General features: G+C 35.8%; 1 protein-coding gene across 3 annotated transcripts in view; it reads left to right on the forward strand.

Annotated features, from left to right (window-relative positions):
* The first annotated feature begins 364 nt into the window (after positions 1 to 364).
* The window catches only part of LOC129322336 (probable protein arginine N-methyltransferase 6), a 61,689-nt gene continuing 41,295 nt past the window's right edge, over positions 365 to 20,758 (forward strand). For all 3 annotated transcript variants that reach the window (XM_054968627.1, XM_054968628.1, XM_054968629.1), the window contains exons 1-5: positions 365 to 663; positions 4,494 to 4,559; positions 5,623 to 5,691; positions 7,815 to 7,850; positions 10,046 to 10,111. In XM_054968627.1, the coding sequence (XP_054824602.1) occupies positions 418 to 663; positions 4,494 to 4,559; positions 5,623 to 5,691; positions 7,815 to 7,850; positions 10,046 to 10,111 (483 nt within the window). In that variant the 5' untranslated portion in view covers positions 365 to 417. The remainder of the gene's footprint in view (positions 664 to 4,493; positions 4,560 to 5,622; positions 5,692 to 7,814; positions 7,851 to 10,045; positions 10,112 to 20,758) is intronic.

Genomic DNA, 20,758 nt, shown 5'->3' on the forward strand with positions numbered 1-20,758 from the left:
ATACTCATATTTCCTATAAGTTTTTTGTTATTTTATATTGAACTTTTTGGTCTCATTCTCATTTTAAATCTTTCTTTTTCTATAAATTTTATAAAAAATAGTTTTTATAATTTAACAAGTTGTTAATTATAATTTAATTAGTGATTAAACACATTTTAGAGAAATTATGTTCAGTAAATAGATTTAAATTTAATAATTTAATTTAATGCTCGCCGTACAACGTACAGGATAGTAAGAGCCAGTTTTCCCTAATAAAAATATTATTAATAATTTTTCCTAATGATAATATTATTAATAATTAACAATTAATAATAATAATGATGATAATAGGCCTTGCTACAAAACGCCCCGGTTACATTGAACCTGGGTTAGCTACCATTGACGAAGTGAAAGCAAATAAGGTAGTGAGTGTCGGTGATGAATTCGAGTCCGAATTACGGTAACAGTAACGGCTATCATATGCCGGAGCAGCAGCAGCTCGGGATGAGTCGCAGGGGGCGAGTCCGCCGTGGAAATCGGAGGTCACGAGATTCCAGAGACGGTGCTAGTAGCCTTAGGGTTTGCGAACAGCGGCAACAACAGCACAGACCTCCTTGTACGGACTTCGACATGGCTTATTTCCATTCTTATGCTCACGTTGGCATCCATGAAGAGATGATCAAGGTTGAAATATCTTTCTTAAACTTTATTTATTTATTTTTTAAAACTTTCTCGACACCCTTTCTATTATTGAACGTGAAACTTACTTCACACCTTTTTTAAAACACAGTAACCCCTTTTTTAAAACACAGTTGAAGAGCTTCCTTTATTCTTGAATGGGAAGCATTTCTAGTTTTTGACCGTTATTTTGTTTTTTTTCAAGCGAAAGACGGTTTTCTGTAAAAGGGGCCTTTTAGTTAGTTACCAAACTTGCTGCAAGTCTGCGAACATAACATAGCATTACTTGTGAATTTGGTATTCCGTGTCATTGCTGAAGTGAGTGGGTGTGCCATAAGCAGAATTGGCTGTTTAGACATCCTAACAACTGGGTATGCTTGGGCCAGCAGACAACACAATGTGCTATCTCTTTCAGCATTACTCTATGAAATTAGCGTTAGTTTGGTATGAAGCCAAAGGAAACAACCTTCCCTGGTGAAAAAAATGTTAACAACTGCACGTGCAATTGTCATTTGGGAAATGTCGCTATTTGGAAAGAATATCTTCTTGTCGTTCTTAGTGTCTCCTTGTACTATTTAAAGGCTTGGCCGTTATTTGGAACAGTGTATTGTGTTTTTAGAGGTGTCTCATTTTCTCTAGATGATCTCTGGGCATTTACTTTCTTTGAGCTTCTTTGTGGTGTTCCCCTCAAGGATTTTTGAGGGGAGTATCCTTTTGGATATGTTGAGGGACTATGTTAGCCCCGTTGCATGTTTAACTTTCTTTCCCCCCCCTAATATATATACACACACCCATATACGCACACATTTATATCTATATATTTTCTTTTTCAAAACATGTAATTTTGTTTTCTCGGGAGGATACCCTCATACACATTCCTTGTCTTTTGCACAACTTTTCTCTCTTAACAAAATCCCTTCTTTTATCCAGAAGAAACCAAATTTGATGCATGCCAATCTAGAGGTTTGTATTTATTGTCTTAGAAATTTGGACTCTTCCCTTGGATTGGGTCTCTTCAATGGCTTATGATGTTTTCAGCAATGTTGTCAAAACTAGATTGAATTAGCAGGTTCAACTGGTAGACTGGCGAATTGGCACCTGGTCTAGTTTGGACTTATAAGGGAACTGACCAGAAAGTAAACCAATAGTAAACTAGTAGAACTAGTCTTGAACAGGTGAAAATTGATAAAACCAATAGGTTAGTCAGGCTAAGCAGTTCCAAATTTCATGAGAAGAAAAACATGGCAATTAAAGAAGAACACAGCAGAAGTGTAGAACTCCACAGAAGAAACCTAAAGAAGAAACAAGAGAATGAAATACGAAGGAAATCAAATAATTGAATAATAAGAACAAAATCATATAAGAAAATGACCCATCAAGAGGAGGATTGACTCAATATTTCACAAGAGCATGCAAGATGAGCTGATTTGCGACATGGAGTGATGACTTCTTTGTTAGAGGAATAGCTGCTGGAGAGACAGTGTAGAGAATAGTGAGAGACTTAGACTTAATGGGCTGGGCAAATGTTTTTTTCCCATTTGGATAAGACTTATGTACTTAGCTTATATACTTTATAAGCTTTTGTTCAATTAAATCAAAACAAGTGAAAGCACTTACAATATTAATAAAAAGAGTTTGTTATATGATAAATAATATTAAAAAAATCTGCATACCTTGATTTGATTGGAAGCAAGCACAAGCACTTTAAGTATATAAAGTTAAGTACCTAAGTTTACTCCTTTTCATTTTTTAATCTATCTCCTCTTTTTCTTATCTTAACCTGTTATGTAATTGTAATATTGAAATATTAGTTACTTTTAGTTAGTGATCAAATAATAAATAGCTGTTGGCGGTTGGTGAGAGTTAGAAACCTATATATAGATGAATACCTATGTAATTCAATCTGTGATTTCCTAATGATAATGTTTCGCATTATTCAGTCACTCTTCTTTGTCTCTCCCTTTCTCTTGCCCTCATCCCTCTGAATCTCTCTCCTTCTCTGTTCTTTCTCTCAATCCTTGCTATTGCTCTTTCATTCCAGATTACATTCCTACAACATAAACCTTCTACAATGTCAATCAATCTGATCTTCGAACCCCTTCCAGCACAGTCATCATTGCATGCTACCTTCACCAAGACAACTTTTTACAATTTTAGGTTTAAGAATTCCAATGGATAGGTGAGCCAAGTGATTCTAATAGGTCTAGGCAGGTTTGATATTTATTTTTTAAATGAGGAAATCCTTAAATTTTTTTTTTTGTTTTGCTAATACTTAAAATTATTATTTTTGATATTTTTGTTTTCATTTTCATTTTTTTTAAGTAATCAATATAAAACTAAAAATTTATTAATTTGATCAAGAACAAATACATTAATGAATTTTATCTAATCTAATTCTATCATTATAATTAAATATTGCCCAAGTTACTTTTATTTTTCATATATATTATTTAAAATATGATAATTTAATTAAGACTAGTTTGATCATTGTTCAACTACTAAACCTTGAATCAATGCCTTACTTGGTTTAATGTTCGGTTTGGTTTTGAAAACATTGGTCTATAGACAAACACACAATACATTAGTTGTTTGTAGTGTGGAAATTACATAATAGTGAACGTCTATCCCTTGTAAACTTGATTACTAAAGTTCTGTTTTTAGTTGTGATTTGTGACTCTATATGAGGGCCAAAGTTTTTACTGGTTTCTATTTGTTGGATAAAATAGGGGTAGACTAGCAAGGGCGCCTTTAAATAAAATTAACCTAATATTTTCCTCACTGAAGTTATCGCATCTTTCATCTATACCATGTTAAACACTCATACTGGTACTTGTCCAACATGGGCAGGAAGAGATCAGCGGTAGGTTCAAAATGCTTCATAGTATTTGATGTTTAAAACCCACTTACACTCAATTGGCATTCTTCCTTTAGAAGAGATGAGTGATATCCGAAGTTCCATTCCTCAACAGAGCATCCATCTCCTCTAGGATTGTCTGTCTCCATTTGTTATGCTGCAAAGCTTCATTGATATTTCTATGAACTTCCTCACTTGAAACTTTAGTCATAGATGCTTGACAATTAGGAAACATATTATCATATTATCTCATGATATATAATTTCCAATAGGGTTATTAGTACAGGACCTAAGACCCTGTCTTAAAGGAATGTAAAGATCCAGGAATCATTATCAGCAAGAATACCCATACCTGGGTTGAGTGGAGGAATGACCTTGCTTGGGAGATTCATGGGCCCCAATTTCCTGATTTTCCATCCTCCTGGAATGCACCAACATAATCTTTCAATTGAGCAGTGCCAATTCTCTCATTTCTGCCTTGTGATATTGAACATCCATCTGACTTGTGGTCTTGGGTTTATGTTGATCTTGGGTTCATGGTACAGGCTATCAGTTTGAGGTCCAGTAGCAGGTTTGGTTAAGGCTATATGTCTAGGTCCAATGTTAACAGTACGAGGATCATTGTGGATCCCAGGTATCTCTAAGTGAAAAAATACCATCATTTCATCACAGGTTGGTTCTCCCCTTGAATGGGATTTCTTACAAAGGTTCATTTTCAAAGAAAGTCGCATGCATGGAGACTGGGAACATAGGCAGCGGGGAAGAACATTTATACTCTTTTGTTTTTTGAGGAGTTCTGAAATAGTATATACTTGATGGCTCTTGGGTGTTTCATGGTGTGAAAGCTGAACTGCATTTTCAAGATTTTGTGGTTAATTCGAAGTGTGATGCAGTGCTCAGTATTGTAATTTTAAGCTGTGTTTTAAGGTTATTTTCTTTTTAGTTTTCTGTTTCTTAATTTTTTTCCTTCTGTTTTGTACAGGATCGGGTGCGGACTGAAACTTACAGATCAGCAATCACACAATACCAGAGTTATATTGCGGGAAAAGTAATTTAGAAAACACAATGTCATTAATTGAGTTGGGCATAAAATTGTGTTTTATTTAATAACATAGTAAAGCAGAAGCTTCTAGTGCATTTTGACATGTGTGATTATAGTATTTTTGGAGTTGTGTGCTTTTGCTAATTCTTCCTTTATGTTTAAAGATGGCCTAAGGCCCAAAAGAAACAACAGCTAATTTTCTAGATTAACAGATAATTGATTTAATGATTTAATCATTATGGAATATCTGTTCTGGTATTTGACATTTTAAATTAGATTAAGTAAGCATTATATAAGCTGTAATCCTTCTCTTTCATGGGATTTGATTGTAATCGAGTGGCTTACATGTGGCTACTCTTTCAAAATCCCTGATTATATTGCTGCAAAAGAAAAATAATGAAGAGAGAAACCAGAGATGAGATCTTGATCATTCTTCCACTGGCTTTTCAGCATTTTGCTGATTTGAATTTGAAATTTCTCTGGTTTACTTTTTTGTTTTTATTTTTTTGGTTTGTGTTAAATCAATCATTCACAAACAAGCTGATAGATAAATATGGAAAACAGGCACACCTACATTTAGAAGTATTGGCGTGTTGGACATTGATATCACTATAATCTGTTCCAGTGTGTTTCACAAGTATTTTTTTTTTTCCTTGAATATGCATGCGTCAGACAATGTTGTTGCATGGCTGACCTCAGAAAGAAAGGGAAATGGGGGGAAAGGAATGGAGTGAGATACTAGAAACCCATCCTGTTGAGGTAAAATAGATAGCATGTGCACATAAATCTCTAAAGTAAAAAGGTTAGGGGACAAAATATCTGCTTGCCTCACTCTTACTTGACCCCAAGACCAAGTTTTAGGTCCCATATTGACAATAAATGAAGATGTTGAAGACTGTTGAAAGGCTAACAATCACTTCACAACTTTTATTAGAAATTAAGTAGGAGCATCAATGGATTAGGGATTTACTAACATGTAGGATTTTTGACTAGAGAAATATTGTTAACGCTTCCCTCTCTACATATATTTTTCCTTGGGATTTTCCTCAGAGTAGCTCTTCTCTTGTAGGTTGTAGTGGACGTTGGATGTGGCACTGGCATCCTTTCTATATTTTGTGCTCAAGCTGGTGCAAAGCGGGTAAGATCTTTTAAATTGAATTTTGAAAATCTATATTTCTTTATGATTAGGAATTGGTATATTTGCCAAAAGTTGGAAGTAAATTTATTAAGTGATAATCTTTTTGTTTTGTTGTTGTTGTTTTTTTCTTTTTGGACAAAGCAACCCATGAGATTTGGTTGATAGATCCTCCTTAATGACCTTTTGCATGGGAGAGTGCTATTTTAACACACCAAATATTGGCAACGAACTTCATTTAACTGGTCCTAGAAGAAACATACAAGGAATTTTTTTAATTATCTCTGAAGTCTGAACACATCTTTACAACAGCAGCAACAACAAGCCTTATCCCACTAAGTGGGGTTGGCTATATGGATTATATGATGCCATTGTACTCTATCATTTATTAAGCTTTTAGAAATATTGTTAATTAAAAGGCCTCACTCAACAATCTCCAAAAATGTTCTCTTTAGTCTTCCTCTATTCTTTTTAAGAGGGCTCAAAGTCATTTGTTTCACTCTCCTCACAGGCTAGGCTGCACAAATATGAGTACAAGTATCAGATATGATATGGCATGATTCAACGATACAGCAAATTTTAAAAATTTTAGGATACGGGTATGGGAATATATAAAAAATTTTATATAAATGTAAATAACAATTCATCTAATAAAAGTGCATTGTAATTCAACCAAATGCAAAGTGACCAAAGTGACATTCTTTTTGTAGCTCATTCATAGAAGAATAATGATGTTGAATTAATACTTCCTCCAAAATTATTAATTGTAGCCATATCTAATTAAAAAAAAGAAAAAACAAATTGAAATAAACTAAAATAAGACAGGACTAGGACCATTGAGAATCATAGTCAAACTAAGTCTAAAATAAACAAAGTGAGCAACAGGTTCTGTGCATATGGAGAGCAGGATATTAAATTAATAATATAAATAATAGTCAAACTTTTAAAAAAGCAGCAACATAAAATAATAATATGCTTCAGTTTCAAGCTATCGCAGTAGGCAGAGAAGAGCAGTGACATATTTTACCAAGAACTCAAGAAGGTAGAGATGAGAGAAGAAGAGACGAGTAAAGGACAAGAAGTCGAGAACCTTGACTAGACTGACAAGCTAAGCAACCACAGAAGATAGAATGAGATGCTACTTGCGAGTTGAGAATGGATGGGTTCACGATGGCGCAAACAAGAAAGCACAGATAGGGATGAGAGTGACAAACGAAATTGGGGAGAGATTGCAGGATCCAAAACGTTTGAACTGCTGAATGGCTTGCGAATTAGGAATTTAGTTAAATTTTTCACACAAAACGCAGCGTCCCACATAGAAGCCATGTCCGCTGCATCAAAGTTGTGTCCCGTTGTGACCAGCCATATCACCCAAAAAAAAAAAAAGTGTCAGATACGAACATACTCTCACAGAGCGAATGTCCATGCCTGATACGTATTGGACACGGATATGCCACCAAAATTAGCGTATCCATGCTTTCTAGCTCACAAGTGCCTCCCGTGGTCTTTGTTGTCCATGTCCAAACCACTTAAAATAATTTTTTACCATTTTTTCTTCAATAGGTGTCACACCCACTATTTTCCATATTCGTTCATTTTGAATTTTGTCTTTACATGTATGCTCACACATCTATCTCAACCTTCTCATCTTTGCTACTCCATCTCAACATTTGAATTTTATCTGAACACATACTCCATCTCAACATTTCGAATTTTATCTGAACACATCTTTATATATTGAAAATTTTGGTGGCCTAAACCATTGTGCCAAAATAATGTTTTATAACTAGCTCTTGTTGTGGAGCCATATGTTGGTATTTGGGTGACATCTTGGAATGATTACGAGAAATTTGGCTGAATTCATTGGTTGACCAAATCTGGAATGTCTGTGTAAATTTGAAACCATTTATTGGAAACAAAATCTCTCTCTTCAATGCCAAATTCTACCTGATGGTCTTCTCCCCACTAAACTCCATTAATATCTTTCCTCTTATAGCTTTATGGACATTAGCATTAAATAAAAGTTGATTTCATAGTTTTCTTTCTATGTTTGGAGCATGACCTACGGGTCAGACTTATTGAAACATTTTACAAACATGACACCACCTGTATGTTTGTCTTGGCAGGTGTATGCAATTGATGCAAGTGACATTGCGTTGCAGGTAATTGTCAAATATCACTTCTTTAATTGTTATAAGCTGTTTTTGCCCTATGGTTTAGTGTTTATGTTTGAGTTTGAGTTTCTTTTCTTTTTTTATCTTTATTTTTGATTTGTTTCTACTTTGATAGTGTTCAGCTTTGCTGCAGGTGCAAATGTCTCTTCATAATCAATCCTTTATGTCTGTGTGAAACCTTTAGCCACCAGTCTAGCCTTGTAAACTGCTCACACCACCATCAGGATTGTATTTAACAGTAAACTCCCATTTGCTACTTTAGTTTTTCCTTCTGGAAGTGTGGTTATCTTCCATGTCTTGTTCTTCTTAAGAGCCCTTAATTCTTCATTAACAGCTTCTCTTTACTTTGAATCTGCCATAGCTTCTTGAAAACTTTCTGGCACTTTTTCAGTTGAAAGGTTAGCCACAAAGGTTCACATATGAGCAGACAATTTTCCATATGAAACATGTTTCTGAGTAGGATGTTTAGTACGTGTCTTTATCTCCTTCTCAAAGCTATAGGGCAGCTGAGGTCATCATACCCTCTAGGATTTATATTCAGGTTGACTTCTTGACTGTGTTCAGGAATGGTAGTGGTCTCTACTTCCTCAGTCTGCTGGTTCTGAATTTCTGCATTCTGGAACTGTTGTGAGCTTGTTTCTCATTTATAACTAGTGTTAGCACTCATTCCCTCTTCCTCTTGAGCCTTGAAATTAAAGTTAGAATCATGCTGAGAATTATGTTTGGTTCTGCTTTGGCCAGGGTCAGACCATTCCGGGCTAGATTCAAATAAACTCAGATTCTCGGGGTCAGTTTTAGAAATGCAATTTGGCTTCTCAAGGTCTGTTTCAGGTCTGTGGTGGGATTTTGGTGTTTTCAGGTCTTAGGTTGAACATTAGATAGGATTTCATTGCCAGAATCTGAAACTAGCCATTCATCTACCTCTTTCTCCCCTTGAATGGGCAGTTTTGGGTAGAAGGGGCTTTCTTCTTGAAAAGTAACATTCATGGACAAATATTTTTCAGGAATCTGGACAGTACACTTAAAAACTTTCCCCTTTCCTCATGGTCAACAAACAAAATACACCTAAAAACTTTTTGACGTATGTTGAAAATGATAGGTGAATTTGGTTAGGATTCAAGAAACTTTTGTAAGGGAGTAGCAAAGTTCAATACCTTTGAGGGCATCCTATTGAATAGGGAAGCTGAAGTAAGAATGGCATCGTGCCAGACGAAACTTGGAAAATTTCTGGTTATCATCATCGCTTTATCAACTTCTAGAAGCTGTCTATGTTTCCTCTTAGTATTCCTATTCTGGTGATGGATTCCATGTGATTTGAGGAAATTTTAAAATGGAGAATTCAAATATTCATTGCCATTGTCACTTTTGAGGACTTTAATGGAAGTTTGGAACTGTGTAATAACAAGAAATGGAATGATTTAAAAATCTCAAAGACATCAGATTTATTTGTCATTAGGAATGCCCATGTGACTCTTGTGCAGTCACCTATAAAAGTGACAAACCCTTTTGTTTTTGATAGATTTGGAATTCTTGAGGGACCCCGGATATCACTATGGACAGTAGCAAAAGGTTGTGTAGGTTTTAATGGTTTTGGGGAATAGGAGCTTTTGACATGCCTTGCTAATTTACAAGCATCAAAGAGAGGGACAAATCCCATATTGATCACTCACCTTCCTTCACCTGAATCCTACTGTGCTCAATCACAACCTCAAAGGCGACTTTTGATTATGTCAAAGCACAACACTCTCTCATCTAGGAATCAATGACATAACTATAATATGATACACTAATGACCTAGTCCATGCTTCTCATTTCATGATCATCAATCAAAATCATATTGGGTTTAATTCATTATTGTTTCCACAATAATGATTGACTAGGGTGCTTAGAATAATTCTATAATTATTCATGGATCTTATTATTATAAAGTAAACATGCAAACAATATAATAAACACAATGTCTAGATCCAAATTATTGGCCTAAGTAATCACTAACAAAACAAGTAACTGGAGTGTCTAAATAAGGATGGAGAAGTAAAGATCATATTAGCATATAGGTGCTCACTTCTTTTGTTCCTTAAGTAACTTAGATGGTTGAGGATTCCTCTTAAATGTTTATAATTTTTAGTAGCATTGGGAGCTTGATTTGTTGGTTTTAATTGATCCTGTTCTTTTGTAAGCAGGCAAATGAAGTAGTGAAAGCAAATAATCTATCTGATATTGTCATTGTATTGCATGGACGAGTTGAGGTATGCTACTCTGAAACAATCCTCAATTTTTTAAATAGTTATTACTAATATAGTTTCTTAATTTTAGATTTTGATTGTCTAAATATTAACATGGTGTTTAGCATCTAAAAAATTAAACCTTTTTCTCAAATTTCAAACTTTTGATATTAATACAAAAAAATAGATGAAGTCCTTATTTTGTCCTTGTAAATCAAAGTTAAAGACTGAGTTGATGTTTGCTTTTTTAAGGAGAAGAATTTGTTGTCAAACAGTTGTCACACTTCACATGTGAAAGGAGTATTAAAGGTTTTTGATATGAAGAAATAGTGGCATGTAGCTGTAGTGATTTTTCTTGTTATTGTTGTTTGATAATTTTCTAAGAATCTTTTTTTATTTCCTTTCAGATATGATTACAAAGGTAAATAGGGTTTCACATCACTAACATAGTTGAAAATCATGGTAAAATTAAATGCTACAATACAGCAAAAGTCGAGTGTGGAATTTTGAGAGAAGAATATTTTTGATTGACGATAATCTCTGAGGTAGATGTTGGCTATATATATAGGAGGGGAAATAACTACTAATAAAGCCTAATAAATACTAATAAAGGCTATACAATATTTACAATAAGTGTCAAATATTCCCACACTTCTTCTCAAGTTGGATCATAAATGTTAATTTTGTCCAATTTGCTTATACAATTATCAAATGCAGGTCCAAGTAGCCTTTTAGGCAAAACATCAGTTGATTGCAACTTTGTAGGCAAATATGTCAAACATAGAATTCCCTCTTCTACTTTTTCTCTGATGAAGTGTCGGTTTATCTTTCCATGTCTAGACCTATCATGTTATACTAGAATTAAGGCCATGCTTATAGCAGCCTTATTGTCACAGTAGAGCTTTAATAGTGAGCTTGCTCCTACTTGTATGTCAGTTAAGACACGTTTCAGCCACAACTCCTCAGTTATTCCTTGAGACCTTGGCATTGCTTCTTGAAATTACTCTTTGCTTTTGGATTCTCCATGTGACTAAATTTCCCCACATGAATGAACAATATCCAGAGGTTAACCTTTGATCTTTATAGGTTCCATCCCAACTTGCAATGGTGTAAACTTCTATGGATCTTTGCTCATGTTTTCTAGAGAGCAACCCTCTACTAGGTGTACCTTTCATATATATCAAAATCCTGTAAACTACCTCCATTTGACTCTTCATTGGGTAGCTCATATATTGACTGGGTACACTAACAACAAAAGCTATATTTGGCCTTGTATTGTAAAGATATATTAGTTGTCTAACAAGTCTCATATATCTCCTTGTCGGTTACTTCTTCCTTTTCTTCGGCCTTTTCCTCTTCTTTCTCACCTCTCTCGAGCTTAGGATTCTTCGATTTCTTGACCCCAATAGTTTCAATAGGTTTGCAACCAACGTACCTGTGTTCATTAGAAGATCAAGTATATATTTTTTTCTGAGAAACATATATTACTCTTCTTGACTTGGTAACTTCCATTTAGCTTTCCAAGATCTTTGACTTCAAATTCCTTGCTAAGAGCAATCTATACCCTTTCTATCTCCTCAAGATGATCATTGGTGAATATTATTGTAGATATTCAAAATAAATATTTTATTCTATAAATATTTTATTTTATTAGATGGGGTTTTATTCGATTCCTGTTACCTCTCCTTCCCTGATTCTTAGGCCATATTTTTCAGCCCCCTGCGGTATATACCAAGTCATCCGACTCTTGTGGAAATATAGAAAATTCTCCTACTCCTTGTTTCTTCATGGTATTAGAGTAGGAGGGAGAAGTCGAGCATGTGTCTGAGGCTGAAATGGAGAACCTTCGGTCAGATGCTCATACGCACAATGAGTTGCTTGACCTTGAGGGATCTTCGAGAACCAATCCATGTCAGGGTGGCGGAAACTCTATAACTGCTGCCCTCAAAGGATCGATGGTCTTGCTAGTGCCTGAAAAACTCTTTGGAGATAATTACAGAGAGTGGGCCCAATCCATGAAACTCGCCATTGAAGGTTGGGCCAAGCTGGGATATATTTCAAGGGAAATTCACGACCCTAAATGCATTGAACAACAAAGCTCTACAACTGTGGAAGTCTTTAAACTCTATGATGTCTTGATAGCTCATCAATTCTATGCAACCCACCATAAAGAGAAGCTTCATGTTCCTACCTAGTGCACGTGAGATATGGGAGGCTGTCAAAGAAGTATGCTCGGATGGTGAAAACACATTCCAAGTGTTTGAGATTTGAACAAAACTTTGCCAGATAACACAAGGTACTCGAACTCTAAATGAATATTATCTAGAAAAAATGTCTCTTTGGCAAGAACTTGATATGAACACTGAAGAAAAGTGGAAGTGCTCTGAGGACGCTGTCAGGTTTCACAAACGTGTGGAAAAGGAGTGTTTGTTTGAATTCCTTGCAGGTCTTACTATTGAGTTGGATGATGTTCGTGGAAGAATCCTAAGTTTGGACCCACTTCCCTCAATGCATGAAGCATTTGCTATTGTCCGTCGGGAAGATTCTAAACGAGGGGTCATGTTGAAAGATAACTCAACGCCTTGTTCTAATTCCTTTGAAGCTTCAGTGCTCGCTGCTCGCTCAGGGGATCAGAAAACAAAGGAAAAATTGTTTGCCAACATTGTAAGAAGACTGGGCATATGATAAGGCCCCTTATTTTCCTAAGACATATCAGAGGAAGTCAAAGGGGAAGAATAACTCTAGTGGAAATACTTGAACTAGTCTAGAAGTTTACCCTTCGGTTATAGCCGTAAGGAACAGTATTTTGTGATCTTTTGTAATGATTGGGATCTTTTGGGTAGTATGGGCTATGTGTCAGCCATTGAAGGTATTAGTAGTCTTTTGCTTAAGAAGGGAGGGCCAAGAAGAATGAGAGTGGAATAGTAAGGAGAGATTGGCCTCTCGAATGCCAATGGGAGTGAGACTCTTGTATTGAAGCTTGTAATCTGTGTTGCTAAAGTGTTTTATCATCTTTTAGAGGAAATAGGGTTTTGGGCCAGAATCAAAGTCCCCATGTACATCTGATTTGGTTATTCATCTCATTAATATCGAAACCTAAGTATTTTGCTCTCATATTTATTGCTGTTGCTGTCTTATTTATTACTCTTTGCTGTGATTCTGGCTTGGGACACATTAGCATACTAAAGATACTTGCTGTGACCTTCATGGTATGCCTCCTGATTGGAAACCCAAGAAGGGAAAGGGCCGTGGTTATGTTGCTGACACAAAGAATGAAGAAGTACAGTAGCAACCAACTTTCTCTCAAGAGCAACTCAACCAGCTTTTGAACATGTTAAATGCCCTCCAAAACAACCCACGGCCACCGAAACAACCTACTACTATTGTGGTTCAGCGAGGTTATTTCTTTCATGCTTTGACCATAATCAAAGGTATGTGTATTGGAAATTGTTGGATTGTTGACTCGGGTGCCTCTGATCATATGATTGATGATGACAATATCTTTACTACCTACACACTTGTAAAACTAGAATCACTGTTCAGATTGTTGATGCGTCACAGTCTATTGTTGCGGGCATTGGGAGTGTTAAAATCTCTCCAACTCTTACTCTTCATTCAGTCCTTCATGTCCCAAAGTAAAAGTGTAATTTGTTATGTGTCAACCAGCTAGCAAAAATTGAGAAATGCCATGCTGATTTCTTTGCAAATCATTGTATTTTTTAGGCTCTATTGACGGGGATGACGATTAGCAGTGCTAGAGAATTCAACGGGCTTTATTACCTGGATGAATGAGTTAAACGTGATGTTAGAAGCTGCAATAAAGTGTCTCTCCCTAGGACTAGTGAATTGTAGTTATGACACAAGTGGTTAGGTCACCCAAATTTTAAATATTTGTCAAAATTGTTCCCTTCTATTTGTTCTAATAAATAGTGTTCCAATTTTTATTGTGACTTGTGAAATGGCCAAACATCACCATACTTGCTTCCCTAGTATGCCATATTGTGCATCTCATCCTTTTACAACCATACATGGCAATTTATGGGGACCATCCTGAACGCCAAATCGAACTCGGTCTAAATGGTTCGTCACATTTATTGACGATCACACACGAGTTAGTTGGGTCTATTTATTGAAAGACAAGACAAATGTTTCCCTAGTCTTCATCAATTTCTATCACATGATACAAAACCAATTTCAGACTCCCATAAAAACTCTACACACTGACAATAGTACTGAACACTTCAATATTTCCCTCACAAGTTTTCTCAAAACTTATGGCATTATCTATAAAAGCACCTGTCCTAAAACGCCTCAGTAGAATGGCATTGCTGAATGCAAAAATAGACACATCCTAGAGGTCATTAGAGCTTTATTGTTCAGCAGCCATGTTCCTAAATATCATTAGGATGATGCTGTTCTCACTGCCACCTTTCTCATAGATCGCTTACCAAGCAAAATGTTATCATTCCAAACACCATTACAGTTTCTTTACCAAACCTACAACTCTTCTTTCCTTGAAAATAACCTTCCTATGAGAGTTTTTGGATGCACTTCCTATGTCCATCTACATCACAGTTTGAAACTTGACCCTAACGCTGTCCGCTGCATTTTTCTGGGCTATTCTGCCTCTCAAAAGGGGTATAAATGCTTTGATCCTCTTACTAAGCGCCTCTTTGTTACCTGTGATGTTACTTTCCATGAAAATATTCCTTTCTACTCTTAGTCCTCAATTTAGGGGGAGACTTGGAGTGAATTTCAGACGTTAACACTACAGCCTGAAGTCACACTACCTACCTTAACACAACTTGATGTCACACCACTATGTACTTTAGCACAACCTGAACTTGGACCTGAACCTGAACTTGAAAATAACCTTGATGAAATGACAAACAAAAGGGATGTGCCTGATCTTAGTGCTAAAAAGAAGACAGGGGGAGACACAAACCATAATGTGAAGACACATACATGGAAACACAAGACAGGTACAAGACCCTATGTTCCTAGCACTCACCAAGAGTTAGAACTGGCAGTGGGTCCTAATGGTGATCAAGTTGAGACTGTTGAGGGTGAACAAGTGAATATGCAAGAAAAGTGAAGTTGTAGAAGATATTGATCTTCCCATAGCTGTAAGAAACCTAAGGCATGCACTTGACATCCCGTAGAACGTTTTGTTTCTTATCAGGCTCTCTCTTCAAGATATCATGGGTTTGTTACTCATCTTGACAGCATTAAAGTACCAAATACAATTGAAGAAGCAATGGCTGTACTTGAGTGGAGACAAGCTGTAATGGAAGAGATGGAAGCTTTGAAGAAGAATGGTACTTGAGAAATAGTTGATTTGACCAAAGGAAAAAAGGCTGTGGGATGCAAATGGGTATTTACACCAAAATATAATGCAGGTGGAAGTCTTAACAAATACAAAGCAAGGCTGGTTGCAAAGGGATTCTCATAGGTATATGGCATGGACTACACAAAAACTTTTGCAGTGGTAGCAAAACTCAATACAATCAGGGTTATCATGTCTCTGGCAGCAAAACTTGACTGGTCATTGCACTAATTAGATATAAAAAATGCCTTCCTAAATGGTGAACTAAAGGAAGAAGTTTACATCAAGTTGCCTCTTGGCTTCCCAGAACAACAATCAAATCAAGTATGCAAACTAAGAAAATCCTTGCATGGATTGAAGCAGTCCCCTCGTGCTTGGTTTGAACAATTCACAAAAGTACTAAAAAGGGAAGGATATACTCAAGGACAAAGTGACCACACCTTGTTCTTTAAACACCAATATTGTAAGACTACCATGCTAGTAGTTTATGTGGATGATATTGTACTTATAGAGGATGATGTGAATGAGATTGCACAAGTAAAAAAGGCTTTGGCCCAAGCATTTCAAATAAAGGATCTTAGGGAGATGAAATATTTCCTTGGAATGGAGGTGGCTAGGTCTAAGCGAGGGATCTACATTTCACAAAGAAAGTATATTTTGGATCTCCTAAAGGAGATAGGCATGCTTGGATGTAGATCAAGTGATACACCCATACGAGTTGACAAAATTAGTGATGAAGAAGATCCTGGAAAGGCAGTTGACATGGGTAGATACCAACGTATGGTAGGAAAACTCATATCTTTCTCACACTCATCCTAACATCACCTTTGTAGTTGAATGGTTAGTCAACACTCACATGATCCTAAACAAAAACACTTGAATGAGGTTTATAGAATCCTTAGACACTTAAAAGGCACTCCTGGTTGAGGCTTGTTATTCAAGAAAACTCAGAAACAAATTGTGGAAATATTTACAGATGCAAATTGGGCGGGTGATCAAGATGATAGGAAGTCAACCTCTGGCTATTGCACATATGTTTGGGGCAACTTGGTTACTTGGAGATGTAAAAAAATAGTGTTGTTGCAAGTAGTGCTGGATTTGAATTTAGGTTAGTTGCTCTTGGAATTTGTGAAGGCATATGGATCAAATGAATTCTAGAGGAATTAAAGAAAAATGTAATCTTCCAATCACACTTTACTCTGATAGCATGGTAGCCATCAATATCTCGCTCAACCCCGTACATGACAGAACCAAGCATGTAGAGATAGATAGGCATTTCATATGAGAAAAAATTGATTGTGGAATTATTCACCTGACCTATATACCTAGTAAGGAGCAAATTGTAGATATCCTTACCAAAGGTCTAGCACGAGACAAATTTGAATATCTAGTTGGCAAGTTGGATATGACAAACATTTATAGTGCAACTTGAGAGGGAGTGTAGATATTTAAAATAGATATTTTATTCTGTAAATATTTTATTTTATTAGATAGGATTTTATTTGATTCTTGTTATCTCTCCTTCCCTGATTCTGAAGCCATATTTTTAAGCCCTCTGCTGTATATACTGAATCATTCGACTCTTGTGGAAATATAGAAAATTCTCTTACTCCTTGTTTCTTCAATTATGTCATCGACATAGACAATCAAGATGCATTTCTTACTTCCTCAACTTTCATTGTATGATCTGACAAGGCTTGCTTGTAACTTTCAGACTTAAGGACTCTTGAGAACCTATCAAACTAGGCTCTTGGTGACTGTTTCAAGCCATATATAGAAATTTTTAATTTGCAGATTTGATTTTCTCTACCTTTATCAAACTTGGGAGGTAGAGTCATATAGACTCCTTCCTTCAACTCTCCATTCAAAAAGGTATTTTTGATATCAAGCTGGTGAAGAGGCCACTCAAGATTAGCTGTTACTGATAATAAGACTCTAATAGTATTCAATTTTGCCACTAAAGCAAACGTTTCTTCATTGTCCAGGCCATGTGTTTGGGTAAATCCCCTTGGAACCAAGTGTGCCTTCAACTTGGGACTTATCAGCCTTGTATTTTGGGGTGAACACTCACTTACAACTCATTGTTCTCTTTCCTTTAGGAAGCTAAACAAATTCCCATGTTCAATTCTTTTCTAGGTCCCTCATTTCTTCCATGATAGCATTCTGCCATTTAGAGATACTTAGAGTTTCTTGTCTAGTCTTGGGTACCTTCACCTTATCAAGGTTAGTAACAAAAGCCCAATATCGAGGAGAAAATGCATTGTATGAAACAAATCTTTCTATTGGATGGAAAGTACATGAGCAAGGTTGCTTCCACAAAGCAATAAGAAGATCAAGATTAGTAGATTAACTTACGTGTTTTGTAACATATGGCTTTGGGGTTTTAGGGGTTGCCCCAATTTCTAAGTCTCCATGAGTTTTTGCCTTAGGAGCTACCTCTGGTTTAGACTCTCTTGGTGCTTCAAGTATAAGTTGTTCACTATCTTTCCATCTCTTTGTCCGAATGTAAATTGACAGTTCACCCTTTTGTGGTCATTCTACATCTCTTGTCTGCCTGTGTTCCTCAGGTGGTGGCATAAAAGATGTTGATGCTGGTAGGTCAAGTGAAGGTAGTGGCTCAAGGTTTGGAGGTAATGTCTCATTCGGTGGCTTTGGAGTTGGAGATAATGGCTCAACAACAATAACAATAACAAGCCTTTATCTCACTAGGTGGGGTTGGCTACACGGATTGCAAGACGCCGTTGTGTTCTATCATTTATCAAATTTTTAGGAATATTAATTAAGAGATTGCATTCAACAATTTCTAAAAGTGTCCTTTTAGGCCTTACTCTACCCCTCTTAACAGGGCTCAAAGTTATATGTTTCACTTTTTTTATTGGTGCCTCTTGCGGTCTTCTTTATACATGCCCAAACCATCTCAACCATTTTATCCTCAATAAGTGCTACCCTTACTTTTTCACGTACGTACTCATTTCGAATTTTATCTTTACATATATGTCCGCACATCCATTGTAACATTCTTATCTCTGTTACTTCAACTTTATGCTCTTGCTGTCCCATTAGAGCCCAGCATTCACTACTAGATGATGTAGCCGGTTTGATAGCAGTAAGGTAAAACTTTCCTTTAAGTTTATTAGGTACCTTACGGTTGCAAATAACTCCTTTAGCTTTTCTCCAATTAAACCAGCTAACTTGAATTCTATGTGAAATATCCTCACTGATTTCGCCATCATTTTGAATAATGGCTCTCAAATATCTAAACTTTTCCACTTGATGTATAATTTGATTTTTCAATTTTACTTCCAAATTACTGTCGATTTGTTTCTTACCAAATTTACAATATAAATATTTCGTCTTACTTCTACTTAGATGGAAACCTTTTCACTCTAATGTCCTTCTCCATAACTCAAGTTTACAATTAATCTTTTTTCTTGTTTCCGTTATAAGAACTATATCATTTGCGAAGAGTATATATTTAGGGAATTTCCCTTTGAATATATTTCGTCAAAACATTTAATATCAAGTTAAATAGATAAAGACTCAAAGATGATCCTTGATGTAGTCCACTCTTTATAAGAAAGTCCTTTGTTTGACTACTAGACGTTTTTATACTAGTTTTTACCCTCTCATACATATCTTGCATGACTTTAATATAAGCAATCCGTACTCTCTTCTTTTCCAAGGCTTTCCAAAGCACTTCTCTTAGTATACGGTCATACGCTTTTTCCAAATCAATAAAAACCATTTGTAAATATTTATCTTTACAATGATACTTTTTTATTAATTCCCTGAGTAGATAAATAGCCTCTGTAATCGATATACCTGGCATAAAACCAAATTGATTCTCAAAAATACTTGTCTCCAATTTCAACTTGTGTTCAATTACTTTCTCTCACAATTTCATTGTGTGGCTCATGAGTTTAATCTCTCTATAGTTAGTACAATTTTGAATATCATCTTTATTTTTATAAAGGGGAATTAATGTACTTCTCCACTCGTTAGGATTTTCTTAGACCGTAAAATCACATTAAATAACTTAGTTAATCATTTCACCCCTTTTTCACCTAAACATTTCCTCACTTCAATAGACATATAATCAGGTCTGTTGACTTTACCATTTGCCATTTTTTTTAAGAGCTTCTTTTACCCCCTTATCAGGTATTATTTAATAGAATGACAAATTTTGTTCTCCTTCACAGGTTACTAAATCCTCCAAGTTACTAGATGAACCTTTTCCATCATTGAAAAGTTTAGAAAAGTAAGTTTCCCATCTATTTTTAATTTCATCATCTGTAACTAAAATTCTTCCCTCTTCATCCTTTATACACCTTACTTGTTCTAGAGCTCTTGATTTTCTTTCCCTACTTTTAGCAATCTTATAAATGTTTCGTTCTCCTTCCTTCGTTTCAATGCTCTTATAAAATTCTTTAAAAGTTTTAGAACGCGCTTCAGTCATAGCTCTTTTAGTTTCTGATGGAACCCTCTATTCTAATAAGCTTTAAACAAGCATAAACCAGAAACTACAACACAAATGGGGACTGAAAATTACTATTGCTGAATAGCAAAGTTGGATTACAGCGAAATAAGGAACTGAAAATTACAGCATACTGAAACAGAAACAGCACAAAAATACACAACCAAACAACATTCACAAAATATAAGTCACTCACTTGCAAACATACACTAAGCAGAAGATAAAATGATGAAGAAAGATGACTTCCACCACCCCCAACCTGACATTCGAGAGGCCAGAGCTCTCCTCATCACTCTCAATATTCCAAATAATCCACACCCTCTCTCTAGGCAAGGAGGAAGATTTAAAGACCCAAAAAGTGACTCTGACACAACCCTTACCCCTAGAAGTCTAACACATCACTAGGGACCTAACACATCACTAGACCATCAATTACTTTTCCTTATAACCAGCATCCAGAGGGCAAACATCTGAACCAACAATAATGTTATCTTCTAAGCTCATTGCCTTCATTGATTTCCTCTTATAGGTCTTAGTAAAATCATGGGCTTTATCAGTTTCCTTCTTAGCCATGTGGTACTTCTCCTAATTTTCCTCATTGTTACACAATTGTATGGTTTTAAAATAGTTCTTTTATATTTGATTTTGTCCTGTACACTATTATTCCATCGCCAAGACTCCTTATCTCTCGGACTAGAACCTTTTGATTCTCTCAAAACTACTTTTGCAACCTCCCTTATCTTTTTAGCCATATCTTCTCACATGATATTAGCACTTCCTTGAGATTCCTAAAATTCCTTTGTCTAAAAGATTCTGCTTGAAAATATCTTGCGTCTCACCTTTTAATTGCTACCACCTGATCCTTGGTGCT

Source organism: Prosopis cineraria, unplaced genomic scaffold (assembly GCF_029017545.1).
Source record: "Prosopis cineraria cultivar Desert tree isolate PC_DT_omini unplaced genomic scaffold, ASM2901754v1 PC10, whole genome shotgun sequence".
Classification (NCBI taxonomy): domain Eukaryota; kingdom Viridiplantae; phylum Streptophyta; class Magnoliopsida; order Fabales; family Fabaceae; genus Prosopis; species Prosopis cineraria.